We start from the raw sequence: 22697 nt of genomic DNA, 5'->3' as shown, positions 1-22697 counted from the left end.
CAAACGCGCGTCATCCGTCTCATGTGTCTGTTCAAACTCACCATGTCAGTGTCGGTGGAGATGCGCAGGCCGAGGCAGTTGATGCCGCTGGCCATGAGCACGCCCAGGTGCGGACAGAGGGCAGCACAACCTGCCGTGGCCATCTCACGCTGGAACTGGTTGCAGGACGACAACACGGCCCCTAGGGGGCAGTCTGCATTCTTCAGCAGATAGAAGACCTGTGAGAGAAGGGACAGGGCCATGGAAGGCAGCAGATATGAGGAATCAGTATGGTACTACTGACTGAAATTTGTATTTTATTTTGGATGAACCTTTTAAATGTGGAGGTGTTGGAAAAACAGAAATTAACACAAGAATCTAAAACAAAAAACACTGATGTATTTTCTTCATCTAAGGCTTACCCTAGACCTCTAACTGGGTAGCTAGGTGTTGCTCTTCGATGAAATGTAAGGTGGACGGACAAAAAACAGACACACTGGGTGGCTCTCAAACTCTCTCCTCGATCCTCGATGCTTGGCCCTCGAGGCTCGTTCCCATTGATCTATAACTAACACTAGATAGACTATCCCATTGTTGCCGCCCCATTATTCTTTATCTAGATCAGTGAGGGCGAGGATTGAGGAAGGAAGGAAGGGTGTATAAAATACCAAATGAGAGGCACCCAGTGACAGTGTTGATCGTTGTGTTCCTGTGCCTCGGCCATACCTCTGTGCACACGATGGTCCGTCCATCGCTGTCAAACACGGACTCCTGCTGGACCCGGACACTGGACACTCCCTCCAGAGAACGACCGTCGATGGGGCTTGTGACTCTGAAGGGTAAAGCACACACACACACTCGTAAATGGCCATGTGCACACACATACAGATATGGGTGTAAAAGCATATACAAAGAAATATCCATTAACATCCATTAACCATCAGCACACTCTCTCTCTCTCTCTCTCACACAAACCAAATACAAAAGTACTCAGACACCCAAACACATAGATAAGCACAAGAAAGTAGATATGAATGCACACTGCCTAAGCCCCCCCCCCCCCCCCACACACACACACACACACACACACGGAGAGAAAAGAAATCAGTGTCTTTAGTCCCACACATCCCTAAGGCACAAGCCACTCCACTCAGTGTCCTAAGCACTAATTAGCTCATTATGCCGCCACGAGCCCATTATCCTGACAGCTCGGACGCCATTGTGTTTCTTGCGCGGATCAGGGGGCCTCATTCAGCGCTCTGAAAGGCCTGCGCCTGGAAGGCAGTCTTCAGTCACGCTTCAGATGGACGGCAGGGGCACACACAGTGGCCACTCCGACAGCTCTTAACAATGCAGACGCGCTCACGTGGCGTTCATTAGGAACAGTGGGCTGGGTAGTGCTGAAGCTGCAGTTAAAGGGATAATCCGGAGTGAAATGCACTTTAGATCAATTTTTCGGACTATTGGGAGTACGTACGTTGAGTTGACACCAAAATCATGTCATTCGGATGTATTTTGAGAAAGTTCGAGCTCACCGTTTTTAGCCAAAACTCGTTAGCCTGGAAGTGACTCGGGCATGTCCTTTCGCCGCTACAAAACGCTATTTTTATACCTCTTTTACTGTTCCAAACAACACTACACTTGCGTGGTAGTGAGTAGAGGGTCCCTAAAGCCAAACCGAAGTATCCCCACGTCTTTATGTGGTCGGATAGAGAGTCCAGAATGAATTTAATCGAGTCAGTACCTTTCCGGAAATGGCGCTGCTGCAGCTAGCAACGCTGAAACAACACTTTATTAACATTTCCGGAAAGGTACGGACTCGATTAAATTCATTCTGGACTCTCTATCCGACCACATAAAGACGTGGGGATACTTCGGTTTGGCTTTAGGGATCCTCTACTCACTACCACGTAAGTGTAGTGTTGTTTGGAACAGTAGAAGAGGTATAAAAATAGCGTTTTGTAGCGGCGAAAGGACATGCCTCAGTCACTTCCAGGCTAACGAGTTTTGGCTAAAAACGGTGAGCTCGAACTTTCTCAAAATACATCCGAATGACATGATTTTGGTGTCAACTCAACGTATGTACTCCCAATAGTCCGGAAAAATGATCTAAAGTGCATTTCACTCCGGATTATCCCTTTAAGAGCGTTAGCCAGTTTAACTTAACTGATAAGGCAGGCAGAAACACCTGCAGCAGCACAGCACAGTATGACTAAAGGCTTACTTGTACATAACGCAAGCGTTTTTGGTGATACGGTTGAAGGCGTTGTGCTTTGGAAGCCTTTTGTTTGTTTGTTTGTTTTATAGCCTAGGCGTGTGTTTATTTGTTTGTTGGTCCTTCTAATGAAACTTCCATGAAAATACATTTGAAGATGATGCCAAACAATGCTTCAAAAATGGCACATTTCTGGATGCAGTCTCTTTAAGGATAATTCAGATTTGGGTGCTACTGTATATGACAGTAAAGGGTGTCAAAGCCCATCAAATGCTATTATGCACCATGTGTGGTAAAATGAACACTGGACCGAGTTTATTTCTGTGTGTGTGTTTGTGTGTGTGTTTGTGTGTGTGTGTGTGTGTGTGTGTGTGTGTGTGTGAAATAGTGAAAGCAAGTATATATCTGTCTAAGAGCAGCAAATGAAGGAGAATATGAGTGGGTGTACCCTGCATTGACAGGTGGACTCCAGTCCACCCAGCGGATGGTGACGTTCTCTCGGGCTTCAGTGCTGTCAGCTCTGCCGCAGGGGATCTGGAAGTCGGCCTGGTCCCGGAGCGCCTGTCGCAGCGCCCCCATGCTGTCTGGAGGAATCTGCACCATCAGCCCGTCTGCAGGACAACACAGTCGGAGGTCACACACAGAGGTCACACAACACACACACACACACACACACACACACACACACACACACACACACACACACAGGACCTTAACAATCCTATAGTCTTATACATTAACACAGACACACAAGAATGTCTGATTCCAGATGTGAAAAGGATGCTGTAAAAAAAGTGTTTCTACCTTCAACAATGCTGGACTTGGCAATGAATCCTGAGGATGCTTTAAGTGCTCCATTAAACACCACGAAGCTGGCCCCCGTTACTGCGTTAGAGGGAAACACACACACACACACACACACACACACACACACACACACACACACACACACACACACACACACACACACACACACACACACACACACACACACACACACACACACACACACACACACACACACACACACACACACAAAATGAGTTCCTTCAAGAGCAGCTTTGTACTCAGTGAACTTGTCTGAAAGCCCTTAACATGCAGGACAAACAAAGAAAACAATGATAAAAGAACTGCTGACCAGGACAATATACCTGGAGCCAGACACACTGTACACAGTGCAGTCATTTTAATTGTACAAGAAGACTTGAAGAAGGCAATAATAATAAGCACGTGTTTGTTTCTTCGGGCGGTGGCTGTTTATATAACTGAACATGATTTTTTTTCTTTCTCCACAGCTAAGGTGGCCAAAGCTTTCTGGCGTGCGGAGTGTTCCGGAGTGTTCTGGTGGCCGCGGCGACGCTGGCGTACCTCTGCGGGTCTTTCCCTGCATGCTGTTGGCTTTCGTCTGGTAGCTGCCCTCCTCGTTCTGCACACACACCAGGTGGGAGTCGGCCTCCGTGCTGAAACAGGCGCCCACGCTGATCACATGCTCGTTGGAGGAGTTCACCACCTTCAGCATCTGCACACACACACACACACACACACACACACACACACACACACACACACACACACACACACACACACACACACACACACACACACACACACACACACACACACACACACACACACACACACACACACACACACACACACACACACACACACACACACACACACACACACACACACACACACACACACACACACAGAGATTGAGTTTCTTCCCCACATGCACCCTCCTCACCAGTTTTTTTATTTACACACACCATCACCTTCCACAACATACACTTACAAACAGTCTTTGTGTTGATACACACATTCATGGACATGCATTTCCATGCAGTCAAGTCTCTCTCCTCAGCTGAAGCAACGCAGCCTGATTCAGTGCGCACTGTCACTATTTTGACAAAATATTTTGAATAACGGCTTCAAGCAGAACATTGAAGAACTGTAATGTAAAAGATGTCAAGGCATAACCATGGCTTGCTTATGGCACTTATTTGAATTGAACTGTTAAAGTTAAAGTCAACTGGTATTTAGCAGACATTTTAATCCAAAGTCAGAGACTCGCAATGGTGGGTTCAGTAATCAAACTCGGGCGACTTGAGTGATTCAGGCAGTGACGTAACTGCTGCTCCAACGCGCATGTTTTTCAGTGGCTAGATATAACGGGAAAGGGTGTCTGGTGTTCGGTGTCTGGTTCTCACCTCGTGGAACTTGCACTTGGGGATGTGGATGTAGCTGTTGCCCAGCTCCATGTGCACCCGCAGCCCCTCCACCAGTGGCAGGCTGTACTGGTAGTTCCTGAGATCCTGCAGAGGGACACACACACATCAACATTCATCAACATCAACACAAACAAACAAACAAACCAACAAACAAACAAAACAGCAAACAAATCCAATTCAAGAGGCACAGCAGCTGTGGCTGCTTGGTGAGAGAGTGCATCTCCCTTTACAGCCGAAGGAGCAGTCTATCATTTAAATTTCATGAGGCATAAACGCGTTCTATAAACCACAAGATAAAGGCTCTCAGCCCCATCAGCAGAGAGCTCTATAGCTCTACAGGGGCTATACTGCAGGACGTAACGTACATAAAGTGGTTTCTGTTGCTTTCAATTAACTGTGAACTTGGTACTTGGGAGAAAATGAAGAACCCAAACCTGCGGTTCAATAAAGACTGCCCACTGGGAATGATGACGGCCTGCCCAGCTGTAGTGATGCCATACGATTGTGTGTGTGAGTGTGTGTGTGTGTGTGTGTGTTGGGGGGGCAGACAAATGAATGCACTGAAAGCCCAGCTGGCATAGACCCAAGGGCCGCTCTGCCAGATCACAAATCTTTAGTACTTTTAACTCGCTCTCCCGCCCCTCCTGCCCCTCCCACTCCATCCTCTCTTTCCAACTCCATCTCTCCAACGCTCATTCATCCCCCTGTTCTTTTAACAGAACTGAATGCCCGCCAGTTCTGAGAAACAACTTACAGTAAGCAGACCAGTTTGGCAGTGCATCTCTAAAGCCATATCAAGAGAGACAGCGTGTTACCAATTAAATAGGAAAAAGATCAATCCACCGCAATTTTTTCTAATTGCCTCTACTCTACTGTTAGCAGTCAGATCTAGCAACAGCCTGTTGTAAAGAGAAAATAAACAAAAGAGACAAGCAAACAAGACAGGAAAGAAAAAAAAACATGCTAATGTGTCACTGAGTCATGATGTTTGTTTGTCTTTCACTTCAGGGCAGGCAGGGTTTAAACCACCCCATTAATTAGCAGCGGCATGATTCGGCAAAAGTGCCCATGGCTATCCATGACTCAGCAGTTTTCTCCGCGCTGAGTCGTTCTCTCTCCCATCAGATAGAGAGCAGAGACAGACAGAGAGGGGGAGAGAGAGAGAATGACAGAGAAACAGAGTGAGAGAGACATAGAGAAAGAGAAAGAGAGAGAGAGAGAGAGAGAGAGAGAGAGAATGAAAAGATAACGAGAGACTTACTGCCAGTAGGTTCATGATAGTGTGTCCCGTCTCCTGAAACACGGGCTGTCTGAAGCGCACGCTAACCAGTGTACACGGGTATACTGTGGAGGAAGAAAGAGACCAGTTCACAACTGGCTAGTATGCACTAACAGTACTTACTTATGAGCATACTTAAGGACTTACAAAAACATACTACTGACACATAAACACTCAAAAGCACCTTGGTGTGTGGATACTAGTTTTAAGAATTCTCCGACAGATCCCTGTTTCCCAAATAGGGAAAGGAGCAACTAACACAATCATCAGAGACTGTACAAGGCTTACAGTTGACCGTAATCTGCTTTGGAATGTGGTGCAATACAAAAAACAGTCTACGCATTATGGTTACAGTTACGGTTACGGTTCTGTTACTTAGCAGACGCCTTTGTCCAAAGCGAATATCAACATTATAAACACATTAAGCAGACTATCCAAGTATAGTGTTACAGAATTTGTATCCATGAGGACTTTATGTGGGTGTGGAGAGGAGCTGGGGGTGGGGGGGCCCTCACCGTTGTGCTCCAGGCCCAGTCGCAGGAGCAGACGCAGGGGGAAAACTTTGGCCCAGGGCACCTCCAGCTTCTGGAGCAGCACCCCGCACAGAAAGGGCTCGGGCGGCGCCGCCACACCCTCCATGGGCTGGAAGGAGGGGGAGAAGAACAGCACGCCCCCGTGGTCTTTGGTGCCCAGGAAGGCGTCAGTGAACGTCACATTGCCCAGGTCCTCGATAAACTTCCCTGGTAGTGAGAGAGAGAGGGAGAAATACGTCAGAAAATGAGATAGGGACTGAGTGAGCGTGTGTGTTTTTGTATGCATGAGAGACACCAAATCTGACGTCATGGCATGGCTGTCAAAACACGACAGCATCTTCAAACAAAAGGTTATCTAAGTACTAAAGTGCATGGCTTTTTGCTATAACAAGAACATTTCACCAGTACAAAACTTTGTTTTAATCCCAATGCCAAGACAGGGGCTTTATCCTAGCATTTATGCTTGGTCCCCTTAGGCATTCTTTCATCACCATTAAATCAAAACAGACAGGCAGCACAGACAGGGAGTGCAGCAGGACGGGGAAGTGACTGACAGCAGGGTGAGATGCCAAAACCAACAGTAGCCAATGGACAGCACAGGGGGCAGAGTGAGTGAAGGGAGACACTAGAGAGGGGAGAAGTGTGTCAGAGTGTGTGTGTGTGAGTGTGAGTTTGTGAGAGAGAGAGTGTGTGTGTGAGGGTGAGAGAGAGTGTGTGTGTGAGGGTGAGAGAGAGTGTGTGTGTGTGTGTGTGTGTGTGTGTGTGTGTGTGTGTGTGTGTGTGTGTGAGAGAGAGAGAGAGAGAGAGAGAGAGAGTGTTAGTGTGTGTGTCTGATAGTGTGAGTATGTGTGTGTGTTTGTGTGAGAGTGTGTTTGTGTGTGTGTGTGTGTGTGTGGGGGGTGGGGGGGTAGATGGGAGATGACGGTGTCCCTGCCCACCTCTCTGGGCGTCCTGATAGACGGAGCTGATGAGGTTGAACAGGTCCCGGGGCAGAGCGCTCTCCTCCGGCAGACACTCCAGCACAAACAGCAGCTCTCGCTGACCCACGCTCCGCAGCCCGTTGGAGCTCACGCACCAGCAGCGCCGCTCACCGTCTAACACACACACGCACACACACACACATAACTCACATGATGTACAAACAAATCTCTCCATCCAGTCACTGCGCATACACAGGACTAGCATCTTCAGTGCTCAAACACAAACACAAATTAATGAAAGTTCTTTGTGCCACCAGAATGGGCTCTTCTCATTCGTCTTTTTATCTATCCTCCCTTCCCTCCTTCCTTCCTTCCTTGGTCCTCCGGCTTCCCACTGATCTATAAAGAACACTGGATAGACTATCCCATTGTTGCCACCCCATCATTTTCTTTATCTAAATCAGTGGGAACGAGCCGGAGGACCGAGGATCGAGGAGAGAGGTTTAGAAGGGGCCATTGAGTGAAGAGGAAGCATGAGAGACACAAACGTACAGGTGACCAGCTTGACGTTGACCACCAGGTTGGCGTTGAGCACAAAGGTCAGAGGTCGCGGTCCCCCCTCCTCCAGGAGGAGCAGGATTTGGCAGGTGGCCGGGCGCTCCTCAACCAGGAGATCTGCAATGGGAATCAAATCAAATTAGAGTCACAAGCTTAGTGTGTAAACCGATGCAGCATGGATACGGATAGTTAGAGACGCAGTGGTGACTGTGCACTATGGTTACCTGTGCAGTGTATAGTACTAACAAGGCTTAAAACAAGGCAAGCACAAGTGACCAGAGAATGACAAAGTCATTATATATAATTATCTATTTCAAAAGCCCATGCCTGAATTCCAGCACCGCGCCTGAGAACTTTAGGCCCTGTGATCATTAACAGGGTGTGGGTGTGTGTGTGTGTGTGTGTGTGTGTGTGTGTGTGTGTGTGTGTGTGTGTGTGTGTGTGTGTGTGTGTGTGTTTGTGTGTGTGTTTGTGGGTGTGTGCGTTGCTGTGGTGCAAGTGGCTACACCGTCTGTTCCATATTCAGATCCAAGTGCCCTAGGGTATCTTAGCCGTGGACATTTGCCGATCTCCCTCTTCTACTCGCCTCCTGTCACCCTCCACTATCCAACCTGAATAGAAGTCAAAAAGCTCCCCAAAAATATATATATTCTGACAAAGGGCTATAAATGGTAGGCTGGCCCCACCCACCTACATCTTCCTTCAGGGAGATCTAGTCTGGCAACCCATAGCTCATAACCGTTTCCCTCAGACAAGACGAATGTCAGGCCAATCAGCGACGAGAGGGAAAGGCAGACTGACCGTTTGAGGAGTGTTGTAAAATATACACACTAAACCTGACGGAAAAGCTCTGCAGAGAAACCTGCAAGCATAAAACCAGCGAAAACAAAAAACGAAACAGGCGAAGAAATCGCCAAATCTGCATAGTTTCCCTTTAACTAAATGCAGTTGTAAAAATGCAGCAATCTATTCACAGCAAAGGTAGACCCACATACATTGTTTCCTGACTGTTGATGATAACTTTTCACGCTTGTCTGTGTTTTTGTATCTTTCCCTATCTAAATAAACCTTAATAATAATAATAATAATAAACAGAGGAGGCGTAAGGGCTCTCGTACCTCCTGCCTCGTCGTCGTCTCCCGTGGCGATGAGCAGCGGCGGCAGCCCCTCGGGGTCGTCGGGCACCAGGCAGGGGTCGCGCGACACGCAGGAGGTGAGGCCGCTCAGCAGCGCGTAGTCCCAGGGGCCGGTGGGGGCGCGCCGCTCCACGCCAGGAGCCTCGTCCTCCACCTCCACCTTCTGCTCCACCTCGGGCTCGGGCTCCAGCTCCCTCTGCGGGGGGGCCAAGGCCTTACTGTTGGGCTGCGGGAACGCACACACAGAAGAAAGAACGTCAACTTGCACGCCGAAAACAGCCCCCGTTTATAATTGAATGCGTACATAATGTTTATGACAGTGTTTTACAGACTGCTTTTCTGCTCTTTTAGAAGGAACACGAACACACACATTTCACACAGGACCAGTATATTGGGGTCTGTGTTCTGATTGTCTACACATCTAGAGATTCTGTTTAAAATTGGCAGACAACTGCCTGTTTCATCAATCGATGAGATATTCTAGTGAAATTAAAGGGCAAATAAGCAGCATCATAAGGGCTATTATTACGCTGTCCCATTTCTCGCCTCTACTTCTAAAAAGTAACACTTTGTAGCAATCTCTTGAAAATAAGTCTTCCCGCTCCAGCGGGAGTGTAATCTTCAAATGCATGCTATGCACCGCTACATATCTGGTGTAGCCAGTTCCAGTTAACTATAGTGGAAGCTCACCGTCGCACCATATACGCTCCACAAACAGAAAGCGTCAGTTAGTTAGGTGCCTTGTCTGTAATGCTATACGTTGAAAGCTGTACCAGGGCAGGAGGGTCTGGAGTGACCGGGCTGGACTCCTGAGAGGCCCTGCGAGGTCGGACAGAGAGCCGGGTCGTGTCGGCCACCTCCCCGTTGGGCAGGATGCCATCAGCAAACCACACGTGCTTCTGCTCCCTTGGGAAACCTACACAAACACAAACACAAACACACAAACACAAACACAAACACAAACGTAAATATATACGGTGACTTACATTTGCTCTTGTAAACATATAGTAAACACCACATAAATATAAACACAGCTTCATATAGAAACACAAACACGTGCTTACTTCATGTAAACATACACACTACGCAGACACATATACATCCCTTCTCTTCTAGTCTCACTGAGAAAGGGCAAACATAAACAAACTGGATACACATCCCAGCACATACTCCCGTCATCACACATACACACACTCCGCCACATTTTAAACATCCCACATCAGCATTTATTTACATACACACAACACAAAGACCTCAAAATCCCCAGTGCGTCTGTGTCCCTGGAAAAAACCTGCCAGCAAGCTAAATTAACACACTTTTCAGAGCTCAGCCTCTACCCATATACATGTCACCACATACACAACTCACGGAGGCAAATCTGCACACACATACAGGCCTCTAAACATCCACCCATGAAACATATACACAGCTCATTATACATACAACACACACACCTGGCGTGGTCAGCTACTCTGGGGAAACTTGCTGTCCAGCAAGAACAGAGGAGAGTCCCATGTACACAGACACACACACAAAGACACCCACCCGCGTACATGTCACGTACACACACACGCGCGCGCACACACGCACGCACACGCACACACACGCACACGCACACACACACGCACACGCACACACACACACACACACGCACACCTTCTGCTCCCTGGGGAAGCAGAAAGCATAGTGGTAGGCTCACTTCTGTTTCATGCATCACTGCAGCAGAGTCCAACTCCTTCTACCTCGCCGTGAGGTCATTCATCACTCAGCAGTGCTGGGAATATGACAGTCATGCAGCCGCAGGAACAAGCTACTCATCCTGTCTGATGTCAGGGGGAATTTGGGAAGCCCAGTTTGGAAAACATTACCGATAAATGGCCTCCATCAGAGAGATACATACGCCTGCCTGCTTGCCTGCCTGCTTGCCTGCCTGCCTGATTGTGCATACATCCACAGCTAATTTGAATCCAGCTTGTTTTCACCAAATGAAAGGAAAATATGGGCCACTGACACCATTAGGATTAACTCTGAAAATCAAAATAAGGGCACTTTCCTGATATGGCTGGAGTGGTAAGATGATCTGCTGCTACTAAAATTCACATTTTTAAAGCCCATTCTGCCACAAAAGGCAGCGTTTGCTTGTACAAATGTTCCTGTTATGCCTTCGAACATAACACTACTACTCTCAATATACGTCTTTCACAATTTGCCATCGGTCTAAATCATGTGCTCTTAAATCGTATCATGATGAAGCCTGTATATTTCCTGTATCGGAGAATGACTCAACATGACTATTCAGCTTGTATTTTGCTTTAATCATACAACTTCAGGGTTGAACATAAGCCATGGTCCGCTGACCCAGGGAAGGTAAAAGAGTGTGTCAGGAAATTGATTGGCCAGTCACTGGCCCATCAGTTTTTTCTGCCAATCACAGTCACAAGACTGTTCAGTTCAACTGTGATGCTAACTGGTTGAAACTGTGTGAGGCTCATACAAGGACAAGGGGGCTCATTAAAATGTGATTAATTATACATTTTATGGAAAAGTGACTTTTCCAGTCCGGTGAAAATAAAATATACAAGGGGGCAGTAAAAATCTGACGTACTGTACTTGCTCTAAGGGCTGGTCGGGGATGGGGGTTGCGTTGGACACTAAATTTCCCTGGCGGACCTCTCTACTATGGTCCTGGATCACAAGCTTAACTTCAATCCCTTTCTGAAAGGGTTGAGTGCAGGAACACAGGTCAATTGTTTCCTTCTGAGATTTTGATGTATTTAGTCGTGCACACAAGTGTTTTCTAGATAAAATGGTCCAAATTAGTGCTTGAATTTTAAGGAAATGCAGACTGGTTCTCAAGATAGCAAGCTGTACAGAAGGCCAACACTTGACTTTAGAAATGTATAAATTATGAGCTACTGTCACAGGAAAAACACGGAAGAAGGTACTATTCTATATTTTTATTTCTAGTAGCCCAGTCAGAGCACTCTACCCACTGACATTAAGCATCTGTGTGGCTGCTAAAGCATTTGGTGAATAGCATAAGAAAACTAATGTGAGACTGAAAAGTTCTAGCAGTACATCGGGTACAGAAACTAGGATACTAGGAACTAGGAACTAGGAACTAGGAGCAAGTGGGCAAGGACGGATATATCCGACGCTGACACACACAGATAAGTCAGAGGTAAAGGTCCCGTACCATCGTTGCCGGGGTGCTTGAGCACGGAGACGGGCACCATGACGGTGGGCGGCGGGGAGTTGAGGGTGCCGGCGGCGCGGGCCTGCTGGAGCGGGGGGATGGTGGAGCAGTACTCGGACGGCACGTTGGGATTCGGGCTTGGCCCAGTCGGGCTCAGCATCCTCTCCAGGGCCCGAGCTAGATGCGAACGCACACACACACACACACACGCACACGCACGCACACACGTTCACGCACGCATGTAAGCGTACATACACACACGTGTACACACACACACACACACACATACGCACGCATACACACACAAACACGCCCACGCAGACACAAACAAACAGAACAGATGAGTTTCACACAGGGCCACTTGCTCTTCCATCTGCTGCTCCACATTTGGCTTTTGGCTCATGAGGACCTGATGCCCGCCTTAAAGCAGCCACACCAGACAAAAACAAAACAATTCACTACCTAGCGTATGTATCTATCTAGCGTATTTCACTATCTAGTCAAAAAATACCTGGTTAAAGATGAAAATCTCCAGCTGGCAACCTGGATCTGTTGTTCATGTGATTTCCGTGGATATAATTCTGGACCAGGCTCATGAGAGTCCTTCAAACTGGTCACGTGTTTACGACACGCTCACTTGGGAGGTGGAAAATAAGTCACCTCGAACCTCTCCTTGTGATTGGCCGGTCACAGTGGCAGTAAATTCATGACATCACCCATGTTCCTCTTGGCAATGGAGCCAATGTGTGTCTCTCTCTCCCTCTGGTCGGAGAAATAAATAACTGGCCTTTCCAACTGCAGCAGTTCCCCTTTGCTGCAGCCCCTGTCTCGCTATTTCCAGCTCACTGGTCTGTGGCAGTTTGGTGGGACAGGTGTCAATCAAAGTCAAACCAAAGAATATCTACGACCTCAGGGCCACACCCTAAAAACCTATGAGAACTGTTATGTGGGAGGATTCTATTCTAAATGAGATCATGTATTTTTATCTTATTTTTTTTTTACAAAAATAATAATAATAAGCCTGCAATTGAAATTCAACATGCCCCCCACCCCCCACAGGAATTAATTATACTGGATGGCTACTTCTAGCAAACTCAGCCAATCAGTGTATAGAGAATGCAGTAAATAGAACATTATTGGCATGTTAGTTCCAAGTCCAAACAAATCATATTTCAACTATCAGTGAGACAGATGAAACTGTGGCCATTTCACAGTTGGTGAGCATGTCTAGCTCGTGACCATTTTGTGGTTGGAGGATTGAAATGAAGTACCGCTTTACTTTGACGTGGTAACTGTACCACACAAACATGACGTCCGTCACACAAATAGGGGTGGGACAGAATATCGCTAAAACTCTACGATGTACTTCATACGGCCACTTACATGTACTACGTGTGTACTACGTGTGTACTACATACTTCATTCATAGTTTTAATTCAGCTAATAAATATAGGATACCAGCTTTTTGCCTTCTTCATTTACACAGATATCATGATCACAGATGAATGTTTTGCATTGTTTTCAGTATTGCAGAATCGTCGTGTCGTTATATTATCGTTATCATGGGCAAAGTATCGTGACCATATCGATTCGTGAGCTATTCTGTGATCCTCATCCCTTGACACAAATCGAACATAACCAGAAACCTTCTATCAAGACCTTGCCTCTTTAAAACCATGTTTCCACCTCTGCTTCACCCCCAACGACATGATATTATCATGATATTATCATTATCGTGGGCAAAGTATCGTGAGCTATTCCATGATCCTCATTCCTAGACACAAACCGAACATAACCACACAGCTTCTATCGAGACCTTGCCTCTTTAAAGCCCCTGTTTCCACCTCTGCTTCACCCCTAACGTCACACGTTCACATTATCCACGCATCTCATGGCTGTGACCTGATCAAAGTCACAGCTGCCAGCAACAAACCCCTGGAGGCAACCCATGGCGAGCCCATGGGGGTTTGTCTGTTGCTGTGTCACTGCTGGGCACAGCCGGAGTCTGGGACTGAGACTCAACTCTCTTCACACCCCCCCACCCCCAGAGTCCCCACTCGTGTGCCTCTGCCTCGTCCTCCTGCTCCGGTGCCAACCTGAGCCAGCGCTGCTCCCGGCCATCACAGAAGTGCTGAGTAAGGCTTGCTTTGCATTACATTGATTAAGCATCGCACAACGTCATCGACCTGATTACATTGGCAGCGGCTACCGATAGCTGCATGACACAGGGACTAGGCATGCAGTCTGCACACACAGACACACGCACACACACGCGCGCTCAAATGGTGAACAGTGCGAACATGACAGAGAAGTACTTCTGTTCTTTACAGACAGACACAAAACACAAATACACACACACATGCATGCACACTCTCTCCCTCTCTCTCTCTCTCTCTCTCTCTCTCACACACAAACACACAGTAAACTTGCTCTTAACCGATTAAGGTTACAAACGTTGCGAGAAAGGTCAAGGCTGTGACATTAAACGAGAAATGGCTCACGTCTCAGCAGAAGGTTAGCCAGCTCTCTCTTCATCCCGGCACGGCCCCTCCACTGTTTACCAAACAGGCACAGAAAAAGGCACGTCAGCAGCCGCCGCGTAAACAAACCTCCTTGAGACGTCCCGGGACACCAAGTTACGCTCCGCGCATCTCTCGCCTCCCCCGGCTAAACGGCTACGATTGAGGTGATGAGCCAGAAATTATGAAAAATTAATTTGCTGCGCAAACGTGTCTGCTAGCTCTCAGGCACCTCAGACTAACCTCTCCCTCTCGTCTCTCTCTCTCCGTCTCTCTCTCCCTCCCTCTCCCTCCCTCTCACACACCCCCCTCCTTCCTCTTTTCCTCAGCTTACCGTAAGTGTGCCTCGCTCCGTGGCCAGGGGGCTCTCACCTTGGAGCATCTACCCACGTTCGCTGCCTCGTCCTGGGACGGAGTGCCTTTGACCGGTGGCCCGCACCAATGATCTGAGCGGGGAGAGGGAGGGGGACGACATCACCCTGACAGAGCGCTCCCTCAGTGAAGAAAAGAGAGAGGAGGTGCGGAGAGGTGGAGAGAGAGAGAGAGAGCGCGCGAGAGAGAGAGCGAGGGGGAGAGAGGTGACTCTCCACACAGAGTCCCCACAGAGATCCGGTCTGCCTTGGAACTCGGCAACGATGACGACAGCCTCTGCTCGCCCCGCTCTGTTCGCACCGTTTCAGTCAGACACACACACACACACACACGGCGCGCGCACGCATATACACACACACACACACACACACACACACACACACCACGCCTGCGAGTATGAGCCAAGATGGACGAGCCCCGTCTGCTTGGCTGTCATTGGCTTGGAGTGGGAAGTGTGAGGGTGGAACTGAGAGAGAGAGAGAGAGACAGCGCACAGAGAGAGAGAGAGAGCACAGAGAGAGGGAGAAGGTGAGAGGAAGTGACAGAAAAGCAGAGAATACAACAGGAGAGGAGTGAAAGAGTGAAGAAGGGAGGGGAAAGAAGAGTGAAGACAGTCTCAGAAAAAGGGCAAGAGTGAGGATGGGGAGACAGAGAGGAGGAATGGCGAGAGAAAGACACAGAAAGAGCCAGAGGAGCTAGTAGAGTAGAGAGGCTGAGGGAACAACAGCATAAGAGCAGAAGGAGAGCAGCATAGCATCTGAGCCCATCCCTAAGACAGCAAGCATCACGCACACTGCACCAGGTGGGCCTCATCCAAAAACACACACACACAGACACACACACACACACAAACACACACACAGACAGACACACGGAGTGTCAAGGACACGCGGCAGTGCCCTGCCTCCACCCCACCATCTCAGCTTCTCTCCTTCTTCTCTATCTCTCATTCTCTCTCTCCCTCTAATTCTCTCTCTTTCCCCCTCTCTCTCTCTGCAGCTCATATCAGGCCTGTCCTTGTGATTAACAGCCTGCCGCCTCACAGCCCTGCCCCTCACGCCTCTCTCCTGACCACGCTATAAAACAAACACACACACACACACACACACACACACACAAAAAATCCTACACACACAAACCTATATGCACACTCACATTCACACCTCACCCGACTCAAGACAGAATCCTTATCCGTTCAATCACATTTCTGAGAAACCCTGACACAGCCAGACCCATTTCCACTTTCCTTCACCTTCATCCTCGTCCCCATCGGAGTCTTCCTCTCCCAGAGGAATCAAGGCTTGTACTCGCTGCTTGCTGGCCTTTGGGCGAGAGATGTCCTGATTTCAGGCTAGTGGACAGTTGGTGCATGTGGACCACAGGATTAACATACTTGGGAGAGGGTTTTTTTTTTTTTGCTGTGGAGTTTGTTTGCTGTTTTTGAGTGGATTGAGAGCCTCCCTAGATTACCAGCCTCTCTCTCCAAATGAAACCAGTGGGGATTTGTTCCAGGCCGGCCACTTTCTCCTTCATGAAAACAGCCTCAGGCCAAATACACACTGCACAGATTTTTCTGGGTTTGGAACGGCTTAAAAGACAACGGTCAAGGACATTATGACACAAAATTAAAGTGCGTCTATAGGCTAGATGACCCACTTCCAATGAAAGTTGGGCGATGATGTCATCATATAGTCGCCCCACTTGTAATGGTGCACTGAGTCAACATGCTAGCCTAATGTGTGAGTGTATGATAGTGGTATCTGATGACAATCTGACGCAAGCCTCAGATCATTCTGCAGAAGCCCTTACACCTTGGGAATTTTCCAGATATCACTACTAAAACATACATATCCCATTTCTGCGTTGAAAGATGCCAGAGATGATACAGTTCACAGATAATACCTGGTAAGTGCTTTGCATGAAGAAGGTAAAACGTTGGGAGTCAGAATCACCCGTCACTGTCAACGGTTTCATTTCAATAAAAGGTCCTGATAAATCAGCTCTATATAACTGCCATGAAACACCAGGGGTAACTCCAATCCGTGGTTTTACTTCTGCATTTAGAAGCCGCACCATCCATTTAGATGGAAAACATGTTTCTGCCCACCACACTAAGACCTCCCTCTTATCACTAGTTTAAAACACTGCCTATTAACTTACACACATTTATCACCACCACCTGTGATTTATTTTCTAAGCCCATGACTCCGTAAAAACATCCAAGTCTCTTGAATCACAAAGCTCTACTGAGCCGAGCCAAGCACGAGCCAAGCACGGCCAAGATGACAACAAGCATGCGAATGCATTAGCATTTCCATCACACAGTTACAGCAAGTTACATAACGGAGCTTTCAATCAATTGCAGGTTAATTTTTTTCCCTCTTCAGCTTTTAAGTAAATGATTGTATTGATTCTCCTCTGACCTCACATGCAACAAATCCACACCGTGCTCTGCTGTAACAGACAGGCACTGGCACAGTGCACTGACATACACACTCAAGTGCACACACACACACACACACACACACACACACACACACACGCACCGACAACCAAAAAACAACTCCACAGACAGGGTACCTACATTCCATAATACTTCCTCCATCCTCTCGGGCGCAGCAATATATTCTATGGATATGACAGCACTTCATATGGAACAGCATAATGGTCTTCTAGCCTCTAACCTTGGGAAGAGACTGTCTAATCTCAAGCCTGATCTTCCCCTTGCTCTCATCCCCCTCTGGGATGATTCAGTGCACACGCTCATGACTTCAGCGATCAATAAAACGATTCTTTGACATTAAGCGATGACATTTGCGATTACATCATTCCACGCAACCCAGTGTTGGCCCTGCCCCATTTTGATCTGTGTCTTGAGGTGAGTCTACTGAGGGTGGAGTGAAAACATGCGATTGAATTTAGGGCTGCACGATTTGGGGAAAATATCTAAATACGATTTTTGACAGATATTGCAAATTGATTTGATTTCTTCTTTTTTTTTTTTTTTTGAAAATCAAGCTTTAGTTCAATATTCTGAATTTCACTTTAAGTTGGACCACTTCCGATTGGTGAGCATGCCTAGTGCATAAGAAGCATGTACTGTACTTTTGTTAGGTAAACGTTGTTTTATTGTAGCCTTTGCGATTAGCTAATTCCATTAGCTCAAATTGCGATTCTGATTAAAAAAAAATCTATTCATTATGCAGCCCTAATTGAATTCAGGCAGACAGACCCTGAGGGTTGCTGTTTACGTCTGAACAGCAGGCTTGTTGGTTTTTGAAGGAGCCAATAGCATCCTTGACTGGCTGGCTCTCGTGCTACTACGATTTAGAATGTAAAGGTGGGGCAAACCAATGCAGTCTATATCCACACATCTCCCTGTGTCATGTCTCAGCAGACCACACGGACGCTCACACACAGACACATAAACAAACCAACGTAAATAGACACTCACCTCGCTGTATGGAGTCATAGCAGACCACACACACTCTCGCCTCCTTGTCCAAATACTTGAGTCTGCATTTCCTGCTGCAACAGACAGCGCAGTACACCTGGAAACGGGAAAGCACAAACACCGGCAATTAGCTAGCATCCCCATCAGGATTCAAATTGATCTTTATTAACATGCTGACTTCAATTCCAAACATGGCACTGATGGTGAGACAGGCCGAGCCTGCCAGCTTAAATCCCCATACTTATATTTCAGAGAGCCGTTTGTAATTGGGTTTTTTAACGGCTTTAAATAACAGCTTTGGAGCCCGGTGAGGACCATGGCGGCTAAAATTAGGAGCTGCTGAGTCAGTCCCTTTTTCCTGGACATGCTCGTCGCTAAATTTAGCTGGGCTGAGGAGCGGGACCCAGGAGTGGCGTTACGTAACGTGTGTGCGCGTGTGTGTGACACACGGCTCCGTTGGGGGCCGTGGCCTGCGTTCTCCTCCAGCCCCCACAGAGATGGAGATCAACACGCTCCCCGCCCGCTGCTGACGGGACAAGGGCTTACACCAGGCCGGGAGTGTGCCTTCCCCCAATTCCCACAGGGAGGCCTGACTCACATGATACACAGCAAAAAATAAACAAACACACAAACAGGCATAAACAGGCATACACACACACGCTTGCGAGCGCAGCCACGCACGCACACACACACCAACGCCAACAACAAAGGTTGACTTTACACAAACAAGCATTCATATACACGATATATGTAATTTAAAGATAACACATCCTTGACAATACAATGATTTGGTGTTACAACCTTGCTGCTACTGTCTTTACACAGAATAAGGAAGATAGTCTCATGACTCTGAGTAGTGAGATACAAAATATTGTTAAAGCAGAAGTTCTGGCTTGATGATTAAGCAAGATGAAGAAGAGTAAGCACAGTTCCCTTGACCCCTTTAGCCAAAGACTAGGCTACTTCATAGATTGCCAGCACTGAACTTAATTACTTGATTTAATTATCAGAGGCGGCGGGCGGACTTCAGGACTTACTTTTCCACAAGCTCGACAGTGATGCCGCCGTTTAGTGAAGGTGAACTTCTGGCCGCAGTTCATGCATGTGGGCGCCTCCGAATCAGGAACCCAGGAGGGCTGCCTGGACCCAAGCCCATCTTCCTCCGACTGCCCTGCCTGGTCAGGAGACGCTGCCCCCTCCCCAGACGTCCTCCCAGGGTACGGAGGAGGTTCTGACAGTTCGTCATAGTCCAGGCTGGACTCAAAACGCTCCTCGCTGGGAAAGGGAGAACCGGGGACCTCGTGCTGCGGACTAGGGGTCTCTGCGCCAGGTGGGGTGTGGATGCTGTTTTCTTTGGGCTCGTCCGGAGTGGAGGCTTCCTGGACGTCTCCTTGGTTCTGCCTTGTCGGTGGTGACCGTGGGCCCTGGCCAGGGAGGGTTTTCGGCCTCGCACCCCCGAAGTATGACTGCGGGGTGGAGTTGCACATAGTGTTGGGGACACACGCAGTAGGTGACATACCCGGAGTACCAGGTGCGCTGTCTTGAGACGGGGTGGATGCGTGGGAGCCTTCGCTCTCCTCCACACAAGCAAAAGACTGCTCGCTCTCTGGAGAGGCAAAGCTATCGGCGGGGCAACTCCGAAGCTCCCCTTCTAGCAAAGTGTCCACATCCATGTCGCCATTTAACTCAGAGAAGCCATCGTCGACTAATTTATCTGAGGAGATCTCGGAATGGGACGGGGCCACCTGAGCATTCAGAAAGGCGTCCAGTTCCTCGTCAGTCACCATGGCGGCTTGTTCACTCTCGGGGAGGTAATTGTTGGCAAAGCCAAACTCAGACTGGTAGCCGTAGCCATCATCAGATCGCGGTGACTGGCTGCTCTCAGGCAGACTCCCACAGCCCATCTCCTCATACGGAGACAGTCTTCCGCCAGGTACTTCACCTGAGGCAGATGAACTAACATGAACAGGTGAGACCACATCGGAAACCGAGGTAGGAGGCATCATTTCAGCCACTTCTTCGGCAGCCGCCTCTAAGCTAGCAGGGTCCTCCATACTCACACACTCCTCTGGTTGGGCGGGAGCGCTCGCCTGAACTTCCTGGACAGGTGGCTGAACAGGCGGCTGCTCGGGTTCAGCTTCAGAGGAAGAGGCCTCAGCTTTCTCCTCAACTTGGTGGGCTTCGACCTCTGAGGGCTCTCTGGAGGTCACCAGGGAGCCACACATGGACATGGCCATGGGCAGACAGGACATGGACGTCTCCACATCAGCCGGGGAGCTCTCCAAATCCTCCGGGCAACCATCGCCTGACTGCTGTGTGTCTGCTGAAACAGCGTTGTCCTCCGTAGCAGCATTAACTAGATCACCAACAGAGCTAACCTCTTCCTCTTCGCTGTGATTTACAGGTTGGGCAACCACGTCTTCTTCAACAGGGGGCTCGATTTGTCCCTTCAAGCAGTGTGTGCCATCAAGTAACGTATGGCTGTGTAGCACTTCCACGCCATCAAAACGTAATGGCTCAGGGTTCCTGTTGGTCAGGAGGCTCTCGTTGGGGTCACTTAACCTCTCCACAGCTGCTGGGAGGATCACATCCAGCAGACTGAGTGAGTTTGCAGAGTCCGATCCCTGCTGAGGCCTTTCAGAGAGCGAGTTCATTCCCGACCCGTGAGCTCCTCTGATGGGTAAGGCCACGACTGGACTGCTGAAGTCCACCAACAGCTCCTCCTCCATCTGCTTCTCGGCCTCCTCCAGCTCTCTGAAGGCATCGTGGCTGTTCGCTGTAGCAGAGCTGGTGTCATTGACCAGATCGCACACAGGCTTCAAGGCCCTGTCTGGGCATGGAGGCGCTAGGCTCTTGTTTGCCCGGTTGTCAACCGAGGAAAGCAGATCTACCCCCGTCAGGGGTTGTTCTTTCGCCTCATGGTCTCTTTGGTTTTTGCTTGCACTGGAGGGGGTGGTTGCTGGGCAGTAGTGGAGGGCGTTGACATCTGGCAGAGAGTTGGAAACTGTGGAGGGTGCAGGCACAAAACACTGAGAGGCACCTGGATAAGGAGGTGGCGGTGGGCGTTCAGATGGTGGAGTTGGCTTGCAGTCAAGTTCTTCTGAAGAAAGAAAAACAAGTGAGATTGAGGACAAAGGTTAGCTTTTCTCAAGGCCCACTGTGGATTCATCTTTCACCTATTACACTTTAAGAAACATAGATTGAACAAAATATCACATTTTTACCATCTACACAGCATATACAAACAATAATCATATTAGGAAACACAAAGTTATTCCTAAAAAACAGAATACATTCTAAATAGTGCACTGCAAGTGTTCACAGTCATCTCTTTCACAGTGCACCGATGCTGCTACACACAAAACATAATGATGACATAGAGTGGACATACAAAGATGTAGACACAGGGGACACGTTTAGTTGAACAGCATTTTCCCTCACCTGTGTTTAATTCAAAGTCATCCAGCAGCTTATCAAGATCACACACAGCAGCCTTGAAAAAGCTATCCATCCTGGGGGTATGTGATAATCCACTCACCCCTTACATTCCTGTGGAATAGAAATGGGAATATTATCTACTCTACTGATTTGGGCCAGACGCTATGATAGCCCTACCTACTCCCATCACACTGGACACAATCAATATGAATTGTAATACTTCTAGCCACGAAAACAAGGATGTCTTTTCATAATGCTGCATCATGCCTACAAAGACAATCAATCATCTACTGCAGCACAGCTACAAATGGCCTGTGTCCTCCGCACACTTTAAGCACTCTAATCAGGCCTAAGCGCTCTAGGACAGGTTCATGGCAGGCATGTCACTTCAGGGTAGAGGGAAAAGTTGGCAGCAGTTGAGAGTGGGTAACAAACAGCCAGATTTCCATCTTTGTAAAAAGTGTCAAAGTGCCGAGCAGTAGACTTGGGACAGATAGGTTATCATTTAACAGAGGCGGGATATTTCCATAAGGCTCACAACTCTGAACATCGTTGTTTAACGGAGAAACAACATAGTGACATATTTACTTTTGGTGACCATTGGTGATATAACGTTACAGGTCACATTAATATTGTTCACTGCAGTGACGCATGAAAAAGTGACCAAATCAATTTGGCTGATATTCACAGGAAACATGTTTGATCGCCTTCGCTTTCCTGGTCGTCTGGCAAATATCCCATCAATTTAACTAACCATGTCAGGTTTTGAATACAGCTGGGTAGGTTTGCTTGTGATATACATACATCTAACCCCACAATGAATCTTACATCCATGAACGTAAACTATTACAAGACTGCTAGTCG

General features: G+C 48.1%; 1 protein-coding gene across 3 annotated transcripts in view; it reads right to left on the bottom strand.

Annotated features, from left to right (window-relative positions):
* zfyve16 (zinc finger, FYVE domain containing 16) overlaps nucleotides 1-22697 on the bottom strand; it is a 32110-nt gene that overhangs the window by 8552 nt on the left and 861 nt on the right. Inside the window, exons 2-17 of one of the 3 annotated variants that reach the window (XM_062527363.1) lie at nucleotides 21837-21944; nucleotides 19433-21495; nucleotides 18396-18492; nucleotides 12051-12227; nucleotides 9628-9770; nucleotides 8837-9080; nucleotides 7713-7835; nucleotides 7179-7334; nucleotides 6223-6447; nucleotides 5690-5772; nucleotides 4408-4512; nucleotides 3563-3713; nucleotides 2999-3079; nucleotides 2643-2805; nucleotides 706-811; nucleotides 42-218 (exon numbers count right to left, since the gene is read on the bottom strand). In XM_062527363.1, the coding sequence (XP_062383347.1) occupies nucleotides 42-218; nucleotides 706-811; nucleotides 2643-2805; nucleotides 2999-3079; nucleotides 3563-3713; nucleotides 4408-4512; nucleotides 5690-5772; nucleotides 6223-6447; nucleotides 7179-7334; nucleotides 7713-7835; nucleotides 8837-9080; nucleotides 9628-9770; nucleotides 12051-12227; nucleotides 18396-18492; nucleotides 19433-21495; nucleotides 21837-21906 (4164 nt within the window). In that variant the 5' untranslated portion in view covers nucleotides 21907-21944. The remainder of the gene's footprint in view (nucleotides 1-41; nucleotides 219-705; nucleotides 812-2642; nucleotides 2806-2998; nucleotides 3080-3562; nucleotides 3714-4407; nucleotides 4513-5689; nucleotides 5773-6222; nucleotides 6448-7178; nucleotides 7335-7712; nucleotides 7836-8836; nucleotides 9081-9627; nucleotides 9771-12050; nucleotides 12228-18395; nucleotides 18493-19432; nucleotides 21496-21836; nucleotides 21945-22697) is intronic. The other 2 variants (XM_062527364.1, XM_062527366.1) reach the window with 2 other exon arrangements.

This window comes from Sardina pilchardus, chromosome 23 (genome assembly GCF_963854185.1).
Source record: "Sardina pilchardus chromosome 23, fSarPil1.1, whole genome shotgun sequence".
Taxonomy (NCBI): Eukaryota; Metazoa; Chordata; class Actinopteri; order Clupeiformes; family Clupeidae; genus Sardina; species Sardina pilchardus.
The sequence above is the reverse complement of the archived record's forward strand: the minus strand, read 5'-3'. Positions and strand labels throughout refer to the sequence as shown.